This window comes from Moschus berezovskii, chromosome 23, assembly GCF_049115385.1.
Source record: "Moschus berezovskii isolate FMDL1 chromosome 23, NW_MosBer_1.0, whole genome shotgun sequence".
NCBI classification, from domain to species: domain Eukaryota; kingdom Metazoa; phylum Chordata; class Mammalia; order Artiodactyla; family Moschidae; genus Moschus; species Moschus berezovskii.
Genome location: NC_142482.1, coordinates 42,869,415 through 42,888,434, shown reverse-complemented (window position 1 = coordinate 42,888,434; position 19,020 = coordinate 42,869,415). Strand labels below are relative to the sequence as shown.

The window sequence follows — 19,020 nt, the reverse complement described above, 5'->3', positions numbered from 1 at the left end:
GCAGGAGGATTGATGGTGGGAGCTCCCGGATGGGAGATTCTTCATCCCCTCTAGGCTGGCATTTCAACTAGTTATGGATTTCCATCAATCCACCCATTTAGAAAAGAAAAAGACTTGTGAAATTTCAGCCCGCTATGTTGTCATACCATGTCTAACAGCCTTGTGTGCAGATGCAAGCTGACGACGGGTAACCTGTGCCAGGAATAACCCGGCTCCAAGGAGATAGCCCCTCCCGGAATACAATTAAAGGGGACCACACCATTTGAACACCTAGACTTCACTGCAGGAAAGCCATGCCGAGGATACAAATATTTACTGGTGATGGTATGTACCTTTATATCCCACCAGGATTGAGAAAGCAAAGGAAGTGGCCCGAGGCATGCTGAGAGACATTATTCCTAGGTTTGGGTTCCCTCTGAGTATAGGATCAGATAATGGGCCCCCATTTGTGGCTGTTACTCCAGCTGGTTTGCAAAGCAATGAATATCAAATGGAAACTACATGCAGCATATAGACCACAAAGTTCAGAGGTGGTTGAGAAAATAAACCAGACCATCAAAGTAACTTTGGCAAAATGGGTGCAAGAGACTGGGGCCCCCTGGATGGATATGCTGCCACTAGGGTTAAAGAAGCTCAAAATGACACCCCCCACCCCGGGTATTCCCCCTATAAGGTAATGTTCGGGAGGCCTCCCCCTCTTATTCGGGAAGTAAAAGGCAATCTATTACAGAAGGGAGGGATGGAGGTGTCGTGGCAAAGGAACAACTGGGAAAGGTGATCCATGACATCACCCCTTATGTTCAAAAAAGAATTCCATTTTCTCTTGACACTACTGTACACCCATACTCACCAGGAGATTTAGTATGGGTAAAGGATTGGAAGCAACAGACGCTATCCCCCACCTGGAAAGGGCCACACACAATTGTACTAACCACTCCCACTGCAGTTAAAGTTGCAGGTATTACTCCCTAGATTTACCACACCTGGCTCAAGACAGCAGCAGAGGAAAAGGGACATTGGACCACCCATTTTAACCCAGAGGAGCCATTGAAGACCCAACTTGTCTTCCACTGGCGACCACAGATTCAGATTGGAGCCCCTCTGTGAATAATTCTGCTGTTCTGATCAGCACGATGACCCTAACCAGGACTGCAAACTCAGGATACTGTGTTCCTATCCTGGGCCCACTCGTATGCAAACTTCCATAATACTTCTAACTGTTAGGTTTGTGGGGCCATGCCTTTGTCAGTGATGGACGGACTTCCCTGGTGGGTGTCTCCCTATGCAGAGGGTACTTTAGCTCCCTCTGTTTGTTTTTGAGAAGGCAACAAGAGGCATTTGCTTCCTTGGTAACTCACAACCTGCTGCTTCTTACTTGGCATAACCTGGACTTTAGCCAAATTGATCAAGGTCATGGCGTAACATTTGAGGTAAATGCAAGCCTTACAAAAGTGGCCAAAGCCTATACCTTTTACTTAAAAAATAAAAAGAATGAGAACTCAATGGCCAGTAAGAAGGGCCAATCCATCAGGTAATTTGAACAATTTTACCAGATAGGGGATGAATATTTTGGGGTGACCCCAGAAAAAGGTAATTTGGGAATTTGATCTCTGGTTCCTCTGTCTTTTCTAAATCCAGCTTGAACATCTCGAAGCTCACAGTTCATGTACTGTTGGAGTCTGGCTTGGAGAATTTTGAGCATTTCTTTGTGTGAGATGAGTGCAATTGTGCAGTAGTTTGAACATTCTTTGGCATTGCCTTTCTTTGGAGGTGGAATGAAAACTGACCTTTTCCAGTCCTATGGCCACTGCTGAGTTTTTCCAAATTTGCTGGCATATTGAGTGCAGCACTTTAGCAGCAGCATCTGTTAGGATTTGAAATAGCTCAATTGTAATTCCATCACCTCCACTAGCTTTGTTCATAGTGATGCTTCCTGAGACCCACTTGACTTCACACTCCAGGATATCTGGCTCTAGGTGAGTAATCACACCATCGTGATTACCTGGGTCATGAAGATCTTTTTGTACAGTTCTGTGTATTCTTGCCACCTCTTCTTAATATCTTCTGCTTTTGTTAGATCTATACCATTTCTGTCTTTTATTGAGCCCATCTTTGCATGAAATGTTCCCTTGGTATCTCTAATTTTCTTGAAGAGATCTCTAGTCTTTCTCATTCTATTGTTTGCCTCTGTTTCTTTGCACTGATCACTGAGGAAGGCTTTCTTATCTCTCCTTGCTATTCTTTAGAACTCTGCATTCAAATGAGTATATCTTTCCTTCTCTCCTTTGCCTTTCACTTCTCTTGGAGTACAAAAAAAATTTCATTTTATTATTTAATAAATTCTGTCTGGGCAAGAAAAAGATCCACTGGGCTTGAGCCAAGGAACGATGCATTTGTGTGACACTTCTCATCTGGGTGGAGCTTCCTTTCCTGCTCTCATTGTCTGACTCACCAGCCTGCACAAAAGCCAACTGGCCCCCTAATCAGACAGTCTGAACTGAGGTCAGGGTCAGGGTCAGCACGTGCAGTCTCTGCAACAGGGCAGGCCTGCTGCACAGCTGAACCGGTTCAGAGGTCAGACTTTGCGGTAGACAGAGCAGGGTTCACTCTGGCATTGCTACTCACTGGGTGAGTGACTTTGCCCCATTATTCAACTTCTCTCAACCTCAATTTTTTTCAGAAAATTGAGGTTTGGTGCAAGGGCAGAGGAGCCTGACATGCTGCTGTCCATGGAGTCACAAAGAGTTGGACATGACTTAGCAACTGAACAACAAAGCAGAGATAGGAGGAGAGGATGGAGAAGAGAGACACTTGAGATAGAAGCATTTTGAAAGGAGACTAATGATGGGGTGTAAAGAGTGCTGCCCACAGCAAGAAGTCACATCAGAAGTAAGCCAGCAACCCTTCTCTGTCGGAAACCAGCAAGAGAGACCCCGCCCATGACAAGGTCTTGGTTCAAGGGGCTGGCACGCAAGGCCATCCAGACCTCCAGGGATTTCTCGGGGCCGCCCTCATCATCTACTCCCAGGCCTCCTTCCTTTCTTTTTCTGATGCTTGGTAGTCCTCTATGCTTTCTAAGAATTCTTCTGACTCCTGCTCAAAAATCCCCCTTGAAACCTTTGCATGGCAGCAGTACAGTCCCTGGGGGTGCATGGGTCCCTATAAACAGGCCTAGGATGAGGAAAATATCTTTACACAGAACATCCTACCCCTTCTGGCCCTGTTGAGGTTATAAATGTCAATTTAGAATTTGGAATGCTCACGACTGCACAAAGCGCCCCTGGCATAAAATTAAGTCTGCTAACAATAGGCCTAAACACTCCACAAGCAAAAGTAAATACAGAGCCCTTCACGAGTTCAGAAGGGCCCCTTAGGGTGAGATCGGGAAGGAGCTCAGGAGACCCTTAGCCCTCAGGGTCACATACCAGTGCTTGCTGCGATGTCTCCCTGCCCCCTGTCTATGGTGTGCTTGGGAGTACACTAGAAGTATAGATAGAGTTAAGAGTAGATAACAAAATAAGTAAACATATAATATTAATTGCTCTCTGCAGATGTTTGGGGAAAGAGCCCAAAACCAGATACCATGCTATCTATGGAGCTACAAAGCCTGCCCAGGACTGAGGCTCCCAAGATAAGACTTGCTATAGTTCGTGCAGTTAACTAACTGCTACACAAATAAAGCCATTTTTCATGCCTTGTGGCCTTGCTGTTTTAACAGCCCATTTGAACTGCTCAAGAATTATGCATGATGGTACTGACTGTTTCGGAAGATGGTTTATGACTGCGCTCCTGGTACAACCTTATCTTGACATTCCCCCCTCTTTGAAGTTAGTGGTTTTAGGGTATATAACACTGATGTAAAACAATAAAGTAGTATTGATTCTGCACTCAACCAAGACTCGACTCGCTTTGTTTTCTTCCTTTTCTCGCCGATGCCGCTCATCCGGAGGATACCCCTGGACTCTGTCGGGGCTGGACCCCGGCACTTCTCCATCACTTCCTTTCCCCTCCAGGCCCTGCCTCTCCAGTCTATTCCAGTACATTTCTTTCCTGTGCTTGGGGGTCATCTGTCTTTGTACCACCAAGGGCTGCTTTCATTTTCTATTTACGTAATGATCCCTTCAGTGGGAGATCTTTTAGCCAGACGCAAAAGCAACACTGCCAATTCCTGTCTCCAAATACCTGGGACCAGGGTCTCTTCCCCACTAGAAGTCCTCCAGATCAGATACCCAGAATAAAACAGGAGCAGCATGGGGCCAGGGAAAGATCCCTAGGCTAAAAATCTGAAAACCAATTAGTTATGACTTTGGATACATCCATTAAAGCATCTTAGCCAGGACTGTCTGCTGCAAAAGGATAAGGAGAAAGGGAAGGGAACTAGATGAGATCTGTGATATTATGAATTCTGAGAAAGCCTAGGCTCTAAAACAGTTGCATTGATAAGGGTAATGGAGTGCCAGGACCTCTCTTCTGACTTATAAAATGTTTTGAAGGTTCATAGGAAGGAGATTTAGGAGGGAGATGCTATAAGGATGAAAGACTTTCATGGGTGAGGTGACATTTGAAGACATGAACAAATGAGCCTGGTGTGCTGCAGTCCATGGGATCACAAAGAGTCAGACACAAACTTAGCAACTGAACAGTAACAACAAAGCCCCAAACCAGTCACAGACCCGGCACAGTCCAGAAAGGCAATTGAAGAGAGCTTAATGGAGGGACCATTTGCAAAGGTCAGGGAAAGGACACCAGCAAGGAAGGGTGACATACTCTGAGGCCAGTGCAGGAACATGACTATTGGGTCTGAAGGAGCAAAGGGAGAGTATTTTCCAAGCAGGTGAGATTTGTAGCTGCAATAGTGTCCCAACAAAGCTGTGAGTCTAGAGCAGGGAGGCAGTCGTTGTCACCTGCTGCCCAGTTGGGACTGAGACCCTGGAGTCTCAGTTATCCCCTTTGGATTTTGCTGTCATCCCCTCTGGGCAGGTCCCCTCCAGCAACCAGACTGCAAAGAATGCTGAATCTGCCCTCAGGGGTCAGTGGACCGGGAAAAAGTAAGGAGTAGATTGGGGTTGGGGGAGGGTGAGAGAAGTTTAAATAAAGACTAACCAGACAGACAACTCTTTTCAAGGATTTGCCTTCTAGAGGGATAGTGAAGTGAGTGAAGTCGCTCAGTCGTGTCCGAATCTTTGCGACCCCGTGGACAGTAGCCTACCAGGCCCCTGCGTCCGTGGGATTCTCCAGGCAAGAGTACTGGAGTGGGTTGCCGTTCTAGAGGGATAGCTGAATGTTAATCAACAACCACAGTATTGAGTTGATTGGAGTGAGAGTTAATAGAGCCATAGCTAATATTTACTGAGCATTCTGTGCCAGGCACTGCACCAAGGCTTCACACACACACCCGGGTTCCATCTTCACAACCTTCCTGCGAAGCCATCACTACAGTTCAACATGTTTTGTAGAGGAAGCTTAGAGAAGTAAATAACACGCCCAGGGTCACACAGCCAGCAAAACAAGTGGATTCAAACATAAATCCAGATGGCATAACCCTAGAAATACTTGCCCTTTTAGCCAAAATGCTGTGCCCCTAGGTCAAGAACACATTTACTCCCCACATTTGCATATCATTGTGGGCCTTAAAAGCTGCCTCAGCCAGAGAGAGGCTCAGATTTGGAAAGGACTTTTGCAGAGCATTTATCCCACTGAAGTTTACTGAGGGTATTAATACTTGGTGACACATTTGATCTGTGTCGTTCCCAGGTTCTAACTGCTCTGGAGCATCATTTTTGTAGTTTTACCCACTTTGCCTGCCCACCGTGAAAGTTGTCTCCTGATATTAATAAAAAAATCGCACATTCTCTGACTCCACCCCTACCTGACCTTTCTTCCTAGCACGAGCTCCTGTCCCTGTTGTCCTCTCACCATCCTGCAAATCCTTATAGGACTAAAGAAGTAAAAAATGTTTATCAGATGCATCCGGCATTGAGCTTTGTTTTTGGTTCTGTTTTAACATAAAATTATTTGCCTCCAGCTTGTTCTTCATTCCCAGGTCCCCCAGCCATGTCACTGCCCTCTCTCCAGTGACCCATGAAATATGACCAGCAAGCCGACTGAGTTCAAAGGCCTCATGGCAGGTGATATGCATTCCCAGTAGGCAGTGCTGTGGCGAAACTGACCAACTCAGGTGTGTGCAGGCTGATCTCTAGACTTCACTTCTCTCCCTGAAAACATCGATATCTTACATCATAAATGTAGAGGAAAGGGGTTCACAGTCCAGAGTTCATCCCCATCGTAGACAGTGTCACCATCGGGGCAGGGGCACTGTGACCAGACACGTCTACCTGGAGTTCTTGGGGTGCCCTGCCAAGGGCAGATCCAGCTCGTGAGTATTCCCCAGCCTCTGCCTGTGCTCCCGCCTGAGAGAACAGGCAGCGGACAATTCTGACTGGAGCCCGAGTCCAGCCTAGTGTCTGAATCGCAAAGTGATTCAAAGACTGAGCCACTCCGAGGAGCAGAGAAATGTGAGTGCATGAGAATTGGCGGTGGGGAGACAGCCAGCAGGTGTGAGCCACAGGCTTCTGGAAGGCCCAGGCCCTTCGATTCCTCTCTCCACTCCTCTGCTCCTGCCTCCATGCTCAGCACAGGTCTGGCCCACAACAAACAGACAGTGCTCTCTGCTTAGAAACTCAAACCAACTTCCTTGCCTCCCAGGCCAGCTTCCCTCTGCCTGCTGCCTTGCTTGGATTCTCCGTTTCCCCCATTAAACCTTCAGGCAGAAAACAACATTCATTCATTCTGCAAAGTGGTTGTTGAGAGTCTCCTATGTTTAAAGTTCTCTGATTTAGCAAATTGTAATACAAGGTATTTTACTTAGTGATCTTACCAATATAGAGAGATGAAAGCATTTTAAGAGTTATGGACAAAAATAAAGCAGGGACTCAGATGCATCTGCTCTCCCAGACTCCTGAGGGAGAGGTGTGACCCATCTTAAGCTTGGTCCAGTGTCCTTCCTTCATTCCTGCCTGTCTGTTCCTCTTCTCGCTCTTACTGGTGGGGAAGCAGCTCATGTGGCAGGGAGTAACCCTTGGGGTGACTTTGCAGCTGAGGTATGAAGGACAGTGAACTTCTGGTTCCCTCTCCCCGCAAGTGAGACAGGAGCCCATGGACATCCAGCAGCAGCAGGAGCAGTCCTCTCGGGTCATGAGCCTGGACAAGGATGGGACCCACCTGCACCACAAAGGGCAGGCCTGTAGCTCTCCCGCTGGGAGATGCCAAGTCAGAGTCCCTGAGTACTCACCGTTTGCCCCTGACTGGGACTTCCGTGAAGCCACCGCTGCTGGGCAGAAGGATGCAGGTGAGAATGGTTTTTAAAGGGACAGAGGACGGTACACATGTGTAGTTCTCTCTCTTTCTGCAAATGGTCTGAATCATTTCTGGAAGTCCACTTGGTCTTTTTTTTTTTTTTCCCACTCTTGGTTTTTTTAAAAGCACTACTTTGCAGTATTTCTTAGGAAATGATTTGTTTAACAAATATTTGCCACCTCTGTGTAAACCATCTCTGACTGCTTTGTGCTCAACACCAGGGGAAAGAAAGAATGGCCAGGAAAATTTGTGAAAGACTTTCAGTGCTTAAAAAAGATGACTGGGTGTCTCTTCTAAGGAATACTAACCCTGTCTGGTAGTTCTCACATTAGGGATCTCTGATTCCATAGGACTAAGCCATTGCTTATTTTTCTAGATCATTGACAACTTTGTAGAGACAGATGTTAATTTGCAGAACACTGAGAGTAAAACAAATTGTTCCTGTCCTTAGTGATGCAAATGACTTCTCTCTGATAGAGAATATAAGATTTTGCAAATCAAATCCTCATTTAATCCACTTTTAACATTTTTACTGGTTTTCTTATTAAATAATAAGTTAAATAAATTATTTGTACAGTCTTTTTTTATATTTACCTTTTAAAAAATTATCCTTTACTAGGACATACAGAGTATTCATTGTAAAGCCATTACCAGTACAAAATAGCTAGGAAATGATACAAAGCAATACACAATCTAAGTTAAATTTTATGGAGAAAAGACAAATATACACAAATGAGGAAGTAAGTTTCTGTGAGAAGTAATGAGTAATCAAACAAAAAACCATGATGCTTTAGTCTCAGGAAAAATTGCCAGAACCTGTTTTGTCATTAAAAATTCTACTGTATTAAGAAGGTTAACAACAACTGATTGTTCACTGTTTCTTTAATCCTCACAACAATGACATTCATCAGATACTGGGAGGAAATTTGCTTATGGCATTGGCCTTAGGCTGTTATATTTATGTCCAGTTATGACTCTGTTCTGGCTTGTATGGGGAGTTTTTATTTTATTAATTTAACTTTTCCTGCACATAAAACATGTCGCTGAATTTGCAAAACCTCTTTGGAAAGGCTCTCTAGTTACATGGAATCCTTTTGCTGATAGAGAAATAAAAGGTTTACACTATTTTTTTTTTTTTTTGACTCAGTGGTATTTATTGGGCTTCCTGATGGCTCAGTGGTAAAGAACCTACCTGCCAATGCAGGAGACGCAGATTCCATCCATGGATGGGGAAGATCCCCTGGAGAAGGAAATGACAGCCCACCCCAGTATTTTTGCCTAGGGAATCCCATGGACAGAGGAGCCTGGTGGGCTACAGTCCATGGGGTCTCAAAAGAGTCAGACACGATTTAGCAACTAGACGACAACTAAATGAATAGCATGGCCTGGGTGCTAAGGGATATTTAAAAGAAACACATGCATATCGATAGCCAAGTTCTCTTCTCGCAGCTTGTTTGTTGATCTGGTGGTACTGATACCACAGGGAATATTATTGAACTCTCTACTTTATAGTGGAGATAGAGGGACACAGGATGGCTTGGATGAAATCACAAATAGAGTCTGCAGTGGAGGTGGGACTAGTACTAGTACTCAGGGCTTCTAATTTCCAGCATCATCTACTTCCCTACCAAAAATATACTTCTCTTAACAATTGCAAGTAAAGTCAGGGGCTCCCACATTCTTCCCACGTTCAGGGTGATTTTCACTGGAAGGCATCTCTTCTCACGATTTGAGGAAAAGGGGACAATATCCACCCCTTCCTCCGGATCCCAGTTTTAGTTTCATATTTCAGGAGTGATTTAGACCTCCTTGATTTAACACTTAAAGAATCTGCCTGAAGTGCAGGAGACCTGGGTTTGATCCCTGGGTTGGGAAGATCCTCTGGAGAAGGGAAACACTACCCACTCCAGTATTCTTGCCTGGAGAATTCCATGGTTAGAGGAGCCTGGCAAGCTATAGTCCATGGAGTTGCAAAGACACAGACATGACTGAGCAACTAACACACACACCCAGAGCCTTTATACTTACTTGTTGTTGTTCCATGATGACTCTCAAAGTATCTTGGTTTCCCAGCCATCCTGTGGGAGAAAATGGGGCAGAGCTGGAGTCACTCATTCTCCCAGCCAGGCCCCTCTGCTACTGGTCTGGGCCAGGCATCTCGGGGAGTCCCGTGGCATCCTCTGTGTACCCCAGCACCCCCAGGCCTTGGCCCTTTCCTGCTTTTCGCTGCAGGAATATTGCCCAGCACTTCCAGTTCAGGCACTGTCTTCCTGAAGGACTTTCCTTGGGCAACAGCTCAGACCTCACTCCTGCTTCTTCTGGGACTTCTTCTGCTGACTGCTCTTGGTTTCATCTGGAAACTTCGCCGAGAGAAAGATCGAGAATGCTGGACCAAAGGTAAAGGAATCAGAAGACCGAGGCAGTGAGGTCCAAAGAAGACTACGGAAAAGGGATTGGACAGAGGGGAAAGGGGAGGACCAGGATGAAGAAGGCAAAGGGGATTTGAAGTCGAGGTTTTTATATTCAGTCTTTCCTCCCTCAATACCAGCACCCCCACCTCTGTACTTCCCCGATCCTGGGACCTTGACTAGTTTGGGGACAGCTCACCAGACTCACTGCACACATGACGCAGGAAAGGGTCTCCCACAGGCTCTTTCCATGTAAACCTGGCCCCCTTCTCCTGTGAATGGTACTGATTCATTTCTTGTCCTTTTGCAGAGCAACTCCAAAGGGAGCTCCGTAAGTTCTGTACTTCCTCCTCCTGCGTGTACAATTTGAGACCCTCTCCCATGTCATTGGTCTCATGAAGTTTCTTTGTTCTACTTCAGGCTGGAGGAAAGCCCAGAAAGTGGATGGTGAGTAAATTGGAATGTTTGTTTTTCATCTAAGGTTTTATCTACTTCATTTAGTAAGTGCCTTTCTCCTGATTCTTTCCTCTGAGGCCTTGCTCATCCTTGCACCATCTGGACTTAAGCCTATAACCCCAATAGCTCTGCTGATATGTCATGGATGCCCCAAAGGTTTTCCAAACCTGTGGCCAACACTGAACTCCATTCCCTTTGCTGTCAACCTGCCCTTCCTCCTCCCCTCCCTCACCATCCAATGCTACCACCACCCACCTAAGGGGGCTCCTTTCTCTCCTTCCCTCAGGGCAAGTCCTTTAACTGCTTAGCCCAGGACCCCTTCTCAGGCATAGAATACCTCCCCCAATCTTTCTTTCTTCTTTTGTCACAGATCCCTAGGAGTAGGTTATCAAGACCCTTCTCTCAACAGCAAGTTGCTTCTGTTCCCTCAAGAGCTACTGCTGCCCTTTTCCTTTTAAGACTTTTAGTTTAAATAAATATTAGGAAACAGACAAAAAATCTGAAAAAAACAACCAGCATAAACAAGACCTTGTCTGTGAAAAGTTTTCCATAGTTTAGAGTTTCAAAGTAAACTTGCTAAGATAGAAATCTGATTACATTCCTCTTAAGCCCCAAACCATCTGTGATTTCCCATTACCTTCTGCCATCTTACTGGGGTGGATATTTGTAAATTCTAAAAGGATTTTCAAATTTCTAAGAAAAATTACCTTAATGTCAATTTTTGTCAAAACTAACACAACCTAAGCAGATTCTACATCACCTGCTTAATATCCTTTTTCTTTTTTCTGTTAATCAATTATTGTGTGAATGGTTCTAGTTTCCAAGCTAACTTCTGTGTTCACAATTGCATTAATGACAAAGGAACTGTCTAAAGACAGATTTTAACTTTCATTGCTACATTTTTTAATTGGCTCCCTCAGGACTTTGAAAATTTATTTTCAGAGGAAATTAATTTGTGTCTAACCGAGGTTTTTACATAACTCAATTGAAGAAACACTACATTAAAAGATAAAGCCCAATCTGCAATTTTTATTCCTGCAATGCAGTCACCCTTAATGGTCCCGTCCGATTTCTGTTCCATCCCTGGACACTCCCTGACATGCATCGCCCCACACTGGACTGACCACAGCATCGGCAGTGCCGCATATTTATCATTCATTGTCCCACTTCTGTGCCCATTCCCTCTGTCTGTTCATCACATCTGTTGACCCTGTTTGTTCTACTCATTCAGACAAACTGGGACAGGCTCCTTAACCTCTGTGAAGTTCTACTTTTCCCACCTAGAAATTGATCTAATTGCAACTACTAGTTTGAGCAGATGCTAGGAAATGAGATAAAGTTGAGGACACCCAGTACAGTCGTAGCACATAGCTAAGTTCAGTGAACATTAGCTTTGATCCTTCATCACCACATCCTTTCCCACACCTCCGAGGGTGATGCAAACCCCCACCTCAGAGAAAAAAGAGAAGGGAGGGGGGCAAACTTCCTGCCCCACCACCTGCACCTGCCCTTTCTGATCTGTAGGCTCCGACTTCAACGAGCAGGCGTCTTTTTCCCTTTCTGAGGCTATTTCTTCATTCTCATCTTGGATCACTCACTCTCCAGCTTCCCTCGTGGATTCTCTATTCATTTCATTCATTCATTCATCAGCTCAACAAAGATCCACAACTGTTAACTATGTTACTAGTAACGAGTAACTAAGTTACTCTTCTAAGTGCCCTAGGCACAGAAATGAACACAACAGAAACATCCCATTCACAAAGAATCTACCTTCTAGTGGAAGAAGATAGAAGAAAAACGAAATAGTGTAATGTACAGTTTGGCACATGATAATAAGTGCTCGGGAGATAACAGAATATTGCATTGAAAGATACACTTTAAAATAGGGTGGTGAATTGTACACCTGTAAAAAAATATTGTACATCAACTATACTTCAACTTAAAAAATTATAATAAAATAGAGTGATGGTGAAGTAGAGGAGCAAGCCGCAGGAATAGCTGAGGGAAAAGCATTCTAAGTAGAGAGAACCACAGTGCCAAAGTCCAGAGTCAGAAACACACTAGTTTGAAGAGTAGCAAAGGGGCCGGTGTTGCTAGAAGGCAGGGAGTGATCAGGAGAATCGAAGTGGGTAGAATCAGAGGGGTTTGGAGGGCCAGATCACACAGCTTTGAAAGTCAGCCTTGCTGGCTTTGGCTTTGCCTCTGGGAAAGGAACCACCAGTGGGTTTTGAGCAGAAGGGGAGCTGAACCTGACTTATGTTTTGAGAAGTTACTTTAGATGCTTCACTGAGATTGACTTGGTGGCGCTAGAGGTAAAGAACGCTGCCTTTTACCCTTTCATGCCAATACAGGAGACATAAGAGACACAGGTTCAATCCCTGGGCTGGAAAGATCCCTGGAGGAGGAAATGGCAACCCACACCAGTATTTTTGCCTAGAGAATCCCATGGACAGAGAAGCCTGTTGGGCTACAGTCCATAGGGTTGCAGAGAGCTGGATTTGACTGAACCAGCTGGGAGCTACCGCAGACATCAAGGGGAGAGATGAGGATGGTTTTTACCAAGGGGGAGTGCTGGAAATGGTGAGAGGGCCCTCAGTGCTGGATTTATTTTTAAAACAGAGTAAAAATACCCTTGTTGATAGTGTAGTGCAAAAGTAAAGAAGTGGATCAAGGATGACTCCACGGTTTTTAGGCCTAAGAAACTATAAAAATGGAATTGCCATTTTTCTGCAGTGGGGAAGCCAAAAGAAAACCAGGTAGCTGGGGCAAGGGGAAGGGATAGCACAGAGTCAAAATGCTGAAGAGGGTGTTAGTGATCCAAGTGAAGATGCAGAGTAGGCAGTTGGATAATCAAGTGTGTAGTCCATACAGGAGGGCAGGGCTAGAAATATAAGCTATTCTTTCTTCTCCCCTGTATTTTTTTCTTTTTTGGTGACCTTTCATAACTGAAAATGCCTCTTTTAGATTAAAAATTTTTGTTAATTGGAGCATAATATATTTACAATATTATGTTAGTTTCAGGTGTTCAGCTCAGTGATTCAGTATTTTTGCAGGTGTTACTCTAAGTCCTCCCCCAGATAAATTAAATAGCAAGTGTTAGTCTGATCTCCATCCTACAGATGTAGTAATGGAGACACTGAATAGTTAATTAAACTGGTTTTGGGTTTCTTGGCTAATGAGTTGTGCTAATAACACGTTGGAATCAAGGCAAGAGCTGTGAGCTAAGAGTGGAGCACATGGGCAGCTCCCCGAGGTGAGTGTACAAAAATAAATAAATAAGTGTGAGGGACTCCCTAATCACAGAAAGAGGTGGCATATTAACTATGAAAAAGACATGTTTCCTGCGGAGACTAGCTAAATAAGAGACAGATTTCCAGGCAGCTAGTCATCCTCACTCCATGCAGGGCAGTGTATGGAGGTCATGGAAACGACGCAGGAGATGGGGTCAGGTGCCTGACTGTGGGAGTGACTAAAGCATGATCGCAGTGAAGAAAGGAGTAAATCCCTCAGAGTTCTGTCCTGTGTCCAGGACCATGTCCCCTGTGATGGCAGCCTTCACGTGTTTGCATAAGCTGGTGCCTTTCAGCTACTGAGGCACCAAGCCGTCCAGTATGGGGAATGCAGAGGGATGAGTAGAGAGCTCCTGGTGGAGTTGGAGCCCATGCTTAGGAACCAAGAAGGGGAAACAGAAGGGTACATTTTGTCTGGCCTCTTTCCTCCTAAACATTTTCTTTTAGGAATGTGAGAGAAGGAGCCCAGACAAGCTCTGGGGATGACTGATGAGGGTGCCAAGGAGGGAAGGAAAGGCAACCAGAGCAGAGAAAGGGCCAAGAAATGTACGGCTCTCACCTGGGAGCACTCACCTCTCTTTTTTCTATTGCAGATTGGAAAAAAGCTCGGTCCTATGCTGGTGAGTGACTGTCTAGTTCTTATGGTCTCAGGCCCAGGACTCCATAAAAGATCTTAGTGGTCTTTCTCCATCTTCCAGCTCCAATAGTGGCCTGGCTGGGCAGGCGATGAATGGAGACCCAAGGAAGATCCAAGTAACATCAAGATCAAGTACTACCCAGTTTCAGTTCAGCACCTGCACTTTTTTCCTTTCCAGAAGTTTATAACTTTTTTTTTTTGGTTTTTTTTTCCTTTTCCTTCTTAAAGGGCTCCTCATCTACTTTCTCTCTTGAGTTCTCTACTACTCATGGCAACCCACTCTTCAGTAATCTTGCCTGGAGAATTCCATGGACAGAGGAGCCTGGCCAGCTACAGTCCATGGAGTTGCAAAGAGTCAGGCATGACAGCAACTATCACTCAATATCTTCAGCATCATGGACCTGAGGGTACAACTAGAAAGGTTTCGTTCAAATGACACTCAGTCTCTGGTGGGTTCTGTGCATCTTAGAGGAGATGTGGCGACTCTGTCCACCTAGCTTCTCTACCCTCAGAGCATCTGATTAGGTAAACACAACAACAGCGTATTACTCCATCTCTTCAGTGTTCAGGACAGACCAGATGGGGATGTGGGAGCTTTGCTAGATTTTGACCTAGAGCCTCACTCTACTCTATATTGAGCCAGCAAATGGCAGAAAAAGGAATGCAAATATTGTGTAAAGGTTTTCTTATTGGTGAGGCCTGGAAGCAGCCGACTCTTCTCCTGGATACCCAAGAAGGATTGGAAAATGTCATCTAGCTATGTACCCAGGAGGAAAAGGAACCAATGTTTGATCAACCCATTAAAGTTTCTCCCATACGACTCTTCTAACCTGTGAGATTCAGGGACAGTCTATTAAAGATGGGCATTCATTTGCTCAGATGTTTTACACATTTGGTCAAAAATCTCTGGCCAGATAATCCTCCGTGAAATGTCCTGGGGCTTCAGGTTGGCAGAGAAGTGTGGCTAGAGGCTGTCCAAGGACCTTCCCCAGCCCTTTATTCTGCAAACATTATTAAGTACCAATTGTGAGACAAAGTCTGACAATGCTAGACAGTAGGAATACAAAGATGAACAAACATAGTCTTTACTTTTTGGGGTCCTAGTCTGGTAGAGGAGAGAAATATGAAATAAGCAATAATAGTGCAGTGACATGAGACTGTTGTATAAAATGCTGTGGGGGATGAGAGGATAGGGGAGGGGTGATTAGCCACCCCTGCTCCAAGGGACCTGGAACCTCTGGATTATCTCCTCCTTGTAAGTCTCTGAACTCTCCTAATAGCTCTTTGAAGTATGATCTTGAGGACATCCAGGGGAGATGCTTATCACTCCAGCTCTTTTGTGGAGGAAGGAAGGCAACTTCAAGGGCTAGGAATGGCTTCTTTCCTCCCCACTTCCCAGTCACTGAGGGCCCTGGGATACCGGAGTTGACAGGACATCTGTTCTCTCTCACTCTTTCCACAGCTCATGTGACTCTGGATCCAAATACTGCCTTCTTTGAACTCTTTCTGTCTGAAGATCACCGAAGTGTGAAGCGGAGAAACTTGTGGCAGAATCTTCCTGAAAAAGCTGAGAGGTTTTCTTTTGACCCTTGTGTGCTGGGCCACAGGTCCTTCTCTTCGGGGAGACATTACTGGGAGGTGGAAGTGGGTGACAGGACTTACTGGGAGCTGGGGGTTTGTGAGGAAAATGTGGATAGGGCTTGGGGGATCGCAGAGTCACCTCAGAATGGATTCTGGGCTGTGGAACTCTACGCTAATAAGTACCAGGCTCTCACCTCCCCTCGGACTGCCCTCCCCTTGAGTGAGCCCCCCAGGCGGGTGGGGGTCTTCTTGGACTATGAAGCTGGGCATGTCTCCTTCTATAGTGTGGCTGATGGGTCCCACATCTACACTTTCCCCCAGGCTTCCTTCTCTGGGCCTCTTCGGCCTTTCTTCTGCCTCTGGTTCTACCACCCAACCCCTCTGACCATCTGTCACTGAGCCTATGTGTCCCCATCCTTTCTTTCAGTTGAATGTACAGGGATGAACTCGTCATTGGGAATGAGAAGTCATATTTCTGGGGACAATGCCCCCAAGGCTCCAGGTGAGCCAGCAGTGAAGGCTGAGCCCCTCTGACCTTTTCTGCAGATAAAGACTGGAGACAGTTTATAATTCTCCAGAGCTGAGTGGTACAGAGGCCAAAAAGGACAATGCAACCCCATAGAATGTTGCCAAGAGAGTCTGGTGTTGCCATCCCAGCTGGAAGCTGAAAAAGGAACCCCTAGAGAAACCAGAGACAAGATACTGATGGAAAGACTGCCTGGGTGGAGTGTGATCTCTGGTCTTGAGCTCCTTGTCTTTAATGTCTGCATAATAGAACAACTGGAAGCTGAATCTGGATGGTGCTTGGCTGTTTTCACCCTCTTTTCATACAAAGACTATTTCATTTTGATCCACGTACAACCTGGGGAGAGACTAAATAAAGTTCACAGAGAAAAGTCACTTCTCCAGATCACTCTGTTGGTCTGGGACTTGATGGCACCTTCAACATTCTTACATCTAATGCCAATCATAGTGCCTCTAAGAGTCCAATCATTCCTTATAAAGCAATTGCAATGGCCCTTTCAATGACACTTTTCACCCCAGATCCAAGATACTTTCCCAGTTTGTGAATTTGTTTACTGCTCCTTTCCCTGAATATCTTCCTACCTTTAGACTATTTTACTTCATCAACAATTAAGTGTATATTAATTTTTTTCTATGCTTATGCAAATACACACACACGCAGAGTTTTTCTAATGAAAACTGGGTTTTATTATATAATTGTCCCATGACTTGCTTCTTTTACTTAATACCAAGTCTTGGTGGCTCAGATGGAAAGCATCTGCCTGCAAAGCAGGAGACCTGGGTTCAGTCTCAGGTTGGGAAGATCCCTTGGAGAATGGAATAGCAACCCACTCTAGTATTCTTGCCTGGAGAACCTCCATGGACATAGGAGCCTGGCAGCTACAGTCCATGGGGTCGCAAAGAGTCAGACATGACAGAGTGACTAACACAAATCTTAAATACTGATCTTTCATTATTTGCAATCAAGATGGTTTTCTTTCTTCCCTTTCACAAATAATGCTACTATAAATATCTTTGTATGTAAATCAATAAAAGTATTCTCAATAAAAGTGTGTTAAATCAATTAATTCTTTCTAGCTCCATTTCTATATATTTCTCTCTCAGGACTTTATGTAAAGGTATGGATAGGAAGTAGATTTGGGGCCTATTTCTCTGGAAACAGTAAAGTTAAGAGGACAAAATGTTGTGCCTAGAAACCCCTTCTCTGAAGTTCAGCATCTATGCTGAAACTCCAGGCTGTTTCTCTGTATCAAAGTAATTTGGATCCTCCAGACAAGAGGGGACTATTTCATTCTTTGATTTCCAGCAGCAAAGCTTTTTGATAGATGATGAATTTTAAAAATGAAGTTTCCCAGTGAGTCAGGAAGCGGGAAGCACTCTAAGAAAGCGGTTGTTATGCCCCTTTGCAGTAGTTTTACGACCTTGGGAGAAACACTATTTCCTGTTAACTGTCTGTCTTACCAGCCTGATGACTTGGAAGGCAGATTTGGGTTTGAGTACTAAGAAGCAGGGATCTTTTGCCTCATTGCAAATGAGAAAGCAAGAAGGGTCACCACCAGATCTACTGGAACCATCTGAGAAAATTTGGCAAGAGCTGTCTTGCTCAAACCCACACAGTCTGTTCCAGAAATATTGCCTCAATATGTGCCTCTAGTGTTCTATCAGGATGCAAGGTACGTAGGCTTCATTAAGCTGGACTCTGTGAACGTCCTTGAATGGGTCCTCTAAAACATCATACCTTACCGCAGAAAGAATGTTAACTCTTTGTAAGTTAAAAAAAAAAAAGGGCAGAAAATAGAACTCATGCAAGCATCCAGCTTTCTCTACCACAGAGCCTAAATTCAAACTTTTGTAATATTATTAAATTCCAAGAATTTTCTGGTGATCCAGTGATTGGAACTCATGCTTTCACTGATGTGGGCCCAGGTTAGATCCCTGCTTCGGGGAAAAAAAAAAATATATATATATAGATAGATAGATAGATAGGCTTTCCTGTATAAAATATATTATATATATAGGCTTCCCTGGGTGCTTAGTGGTAAAGAGCCAATGCAAGAGATGCAAGAGATCAGGGTTCAATACCTGGGTTGGGAAGATTCCCTGGAGTAGGAAATCGCAACCCACTCCAGTATTCTTGCCTGGGAAATCCTTTGGACAGAGGAGACTGGTGGGCTATAGTCCATAGTGTCACAAAGAGTCCGACAAGGCTGGGCACACACACATGTATATGTTGGTGGTGGTGGTGGCTGTTTAGTCACCAAGTTCTGTCTGACTCTTTGTGACCCCATGGACTGAAGCTCACCAGTCTCCTCTGTCCAAAGGATTTCCCAGGCAAGAATACTGGAATAGGTTGCCATTTCCTTCTCCAGGGGATCGATCTTCCCAACCCAGGGACTGAACCGTGTCTCCTGCATTGACAGGCAGATCCTTTACTGCTGAGCCACCAGGGAAGCCCATATATGTGTATGTATGCATATGTGTGTGTGTGTGTATATATATATATATATATATATAAATAATTAAGTTCCATCTGCAAAGCCATATTGAAGTCCTTTGAGCTTTAATCATTGCCCCAAGAGGCAAACAAATTGTCTTGGGAGGCTCTAGGCCACAGATAGGACCACTTTGTCTCAAAGACCGCTGACAGAAACAGTATCCACAGACCAGCCAGACTCTAACCTCGGGGAATAAAAATCCTGCTGGCAGAGGAGAAAGAAATACATATGAAAATACAAATTCAGCACAAATAAGGCTCAGAGGGTTCATG

At 44.8% G+C, this 19,020-nt stretch overlaps 1 protein-coding gene across 1 annotated transcript; it reads left to right on the top strand.

Annotated features, from left to right (window-relative positions):
* Positions 1–7,052: 7,052 nt before the first annotated feature.
* Positions 7,053–16,134, top strand: LOC148774192 (butyrophilin subfamily 1 member A1-like). Its single transcript, XM_088831294.1, has 6 exons — positions 7,053–7,348; positions 9,589–9,753; positions 10,075–10,095; positions 10,185–10,211; positions 14,104–14,130; positions 15,610–16,134. Exons 1-6 carry the CDS (start codon positions 7,156–7,158, stop codon positions 16,125–16,127), a joined length of 951 nt encoding a protein of 316 aa, XP_088687420.1. The 5' UTR covers positions 7,053–7,155; the 3' UTR covers positions 16,128–16,134.
* The last annotated feature ends 2,886 nt before the right edge of the window (positions 16,135–19,020 follow it).

Bases quoted from the DNA above. Each gene is read 5' to 3' on its own strand.
- LOC148774192 (XM_088831294.1), top strand. From the start codon at position 7,156: ATGGACATCCAGCAGCAGCAGGAGCAGTCCTCTCGGGTCATGAGCCTG. The intron at 10,212-14,103 runs GTGAGTAAATTG...TTTCTATTGCAG, and splicing joins GAAAGCCCAGAAAGTGGATG to ATTGGAAAAAAGCTCGGTCC. The intron at 14,131-15,609 runs GTGAGTGACTGT...CTCTTTCCACAG, and splicing joins AAAAGCTCGGTCCTATGCTG to CTCATGTGACTCTGGATCCA.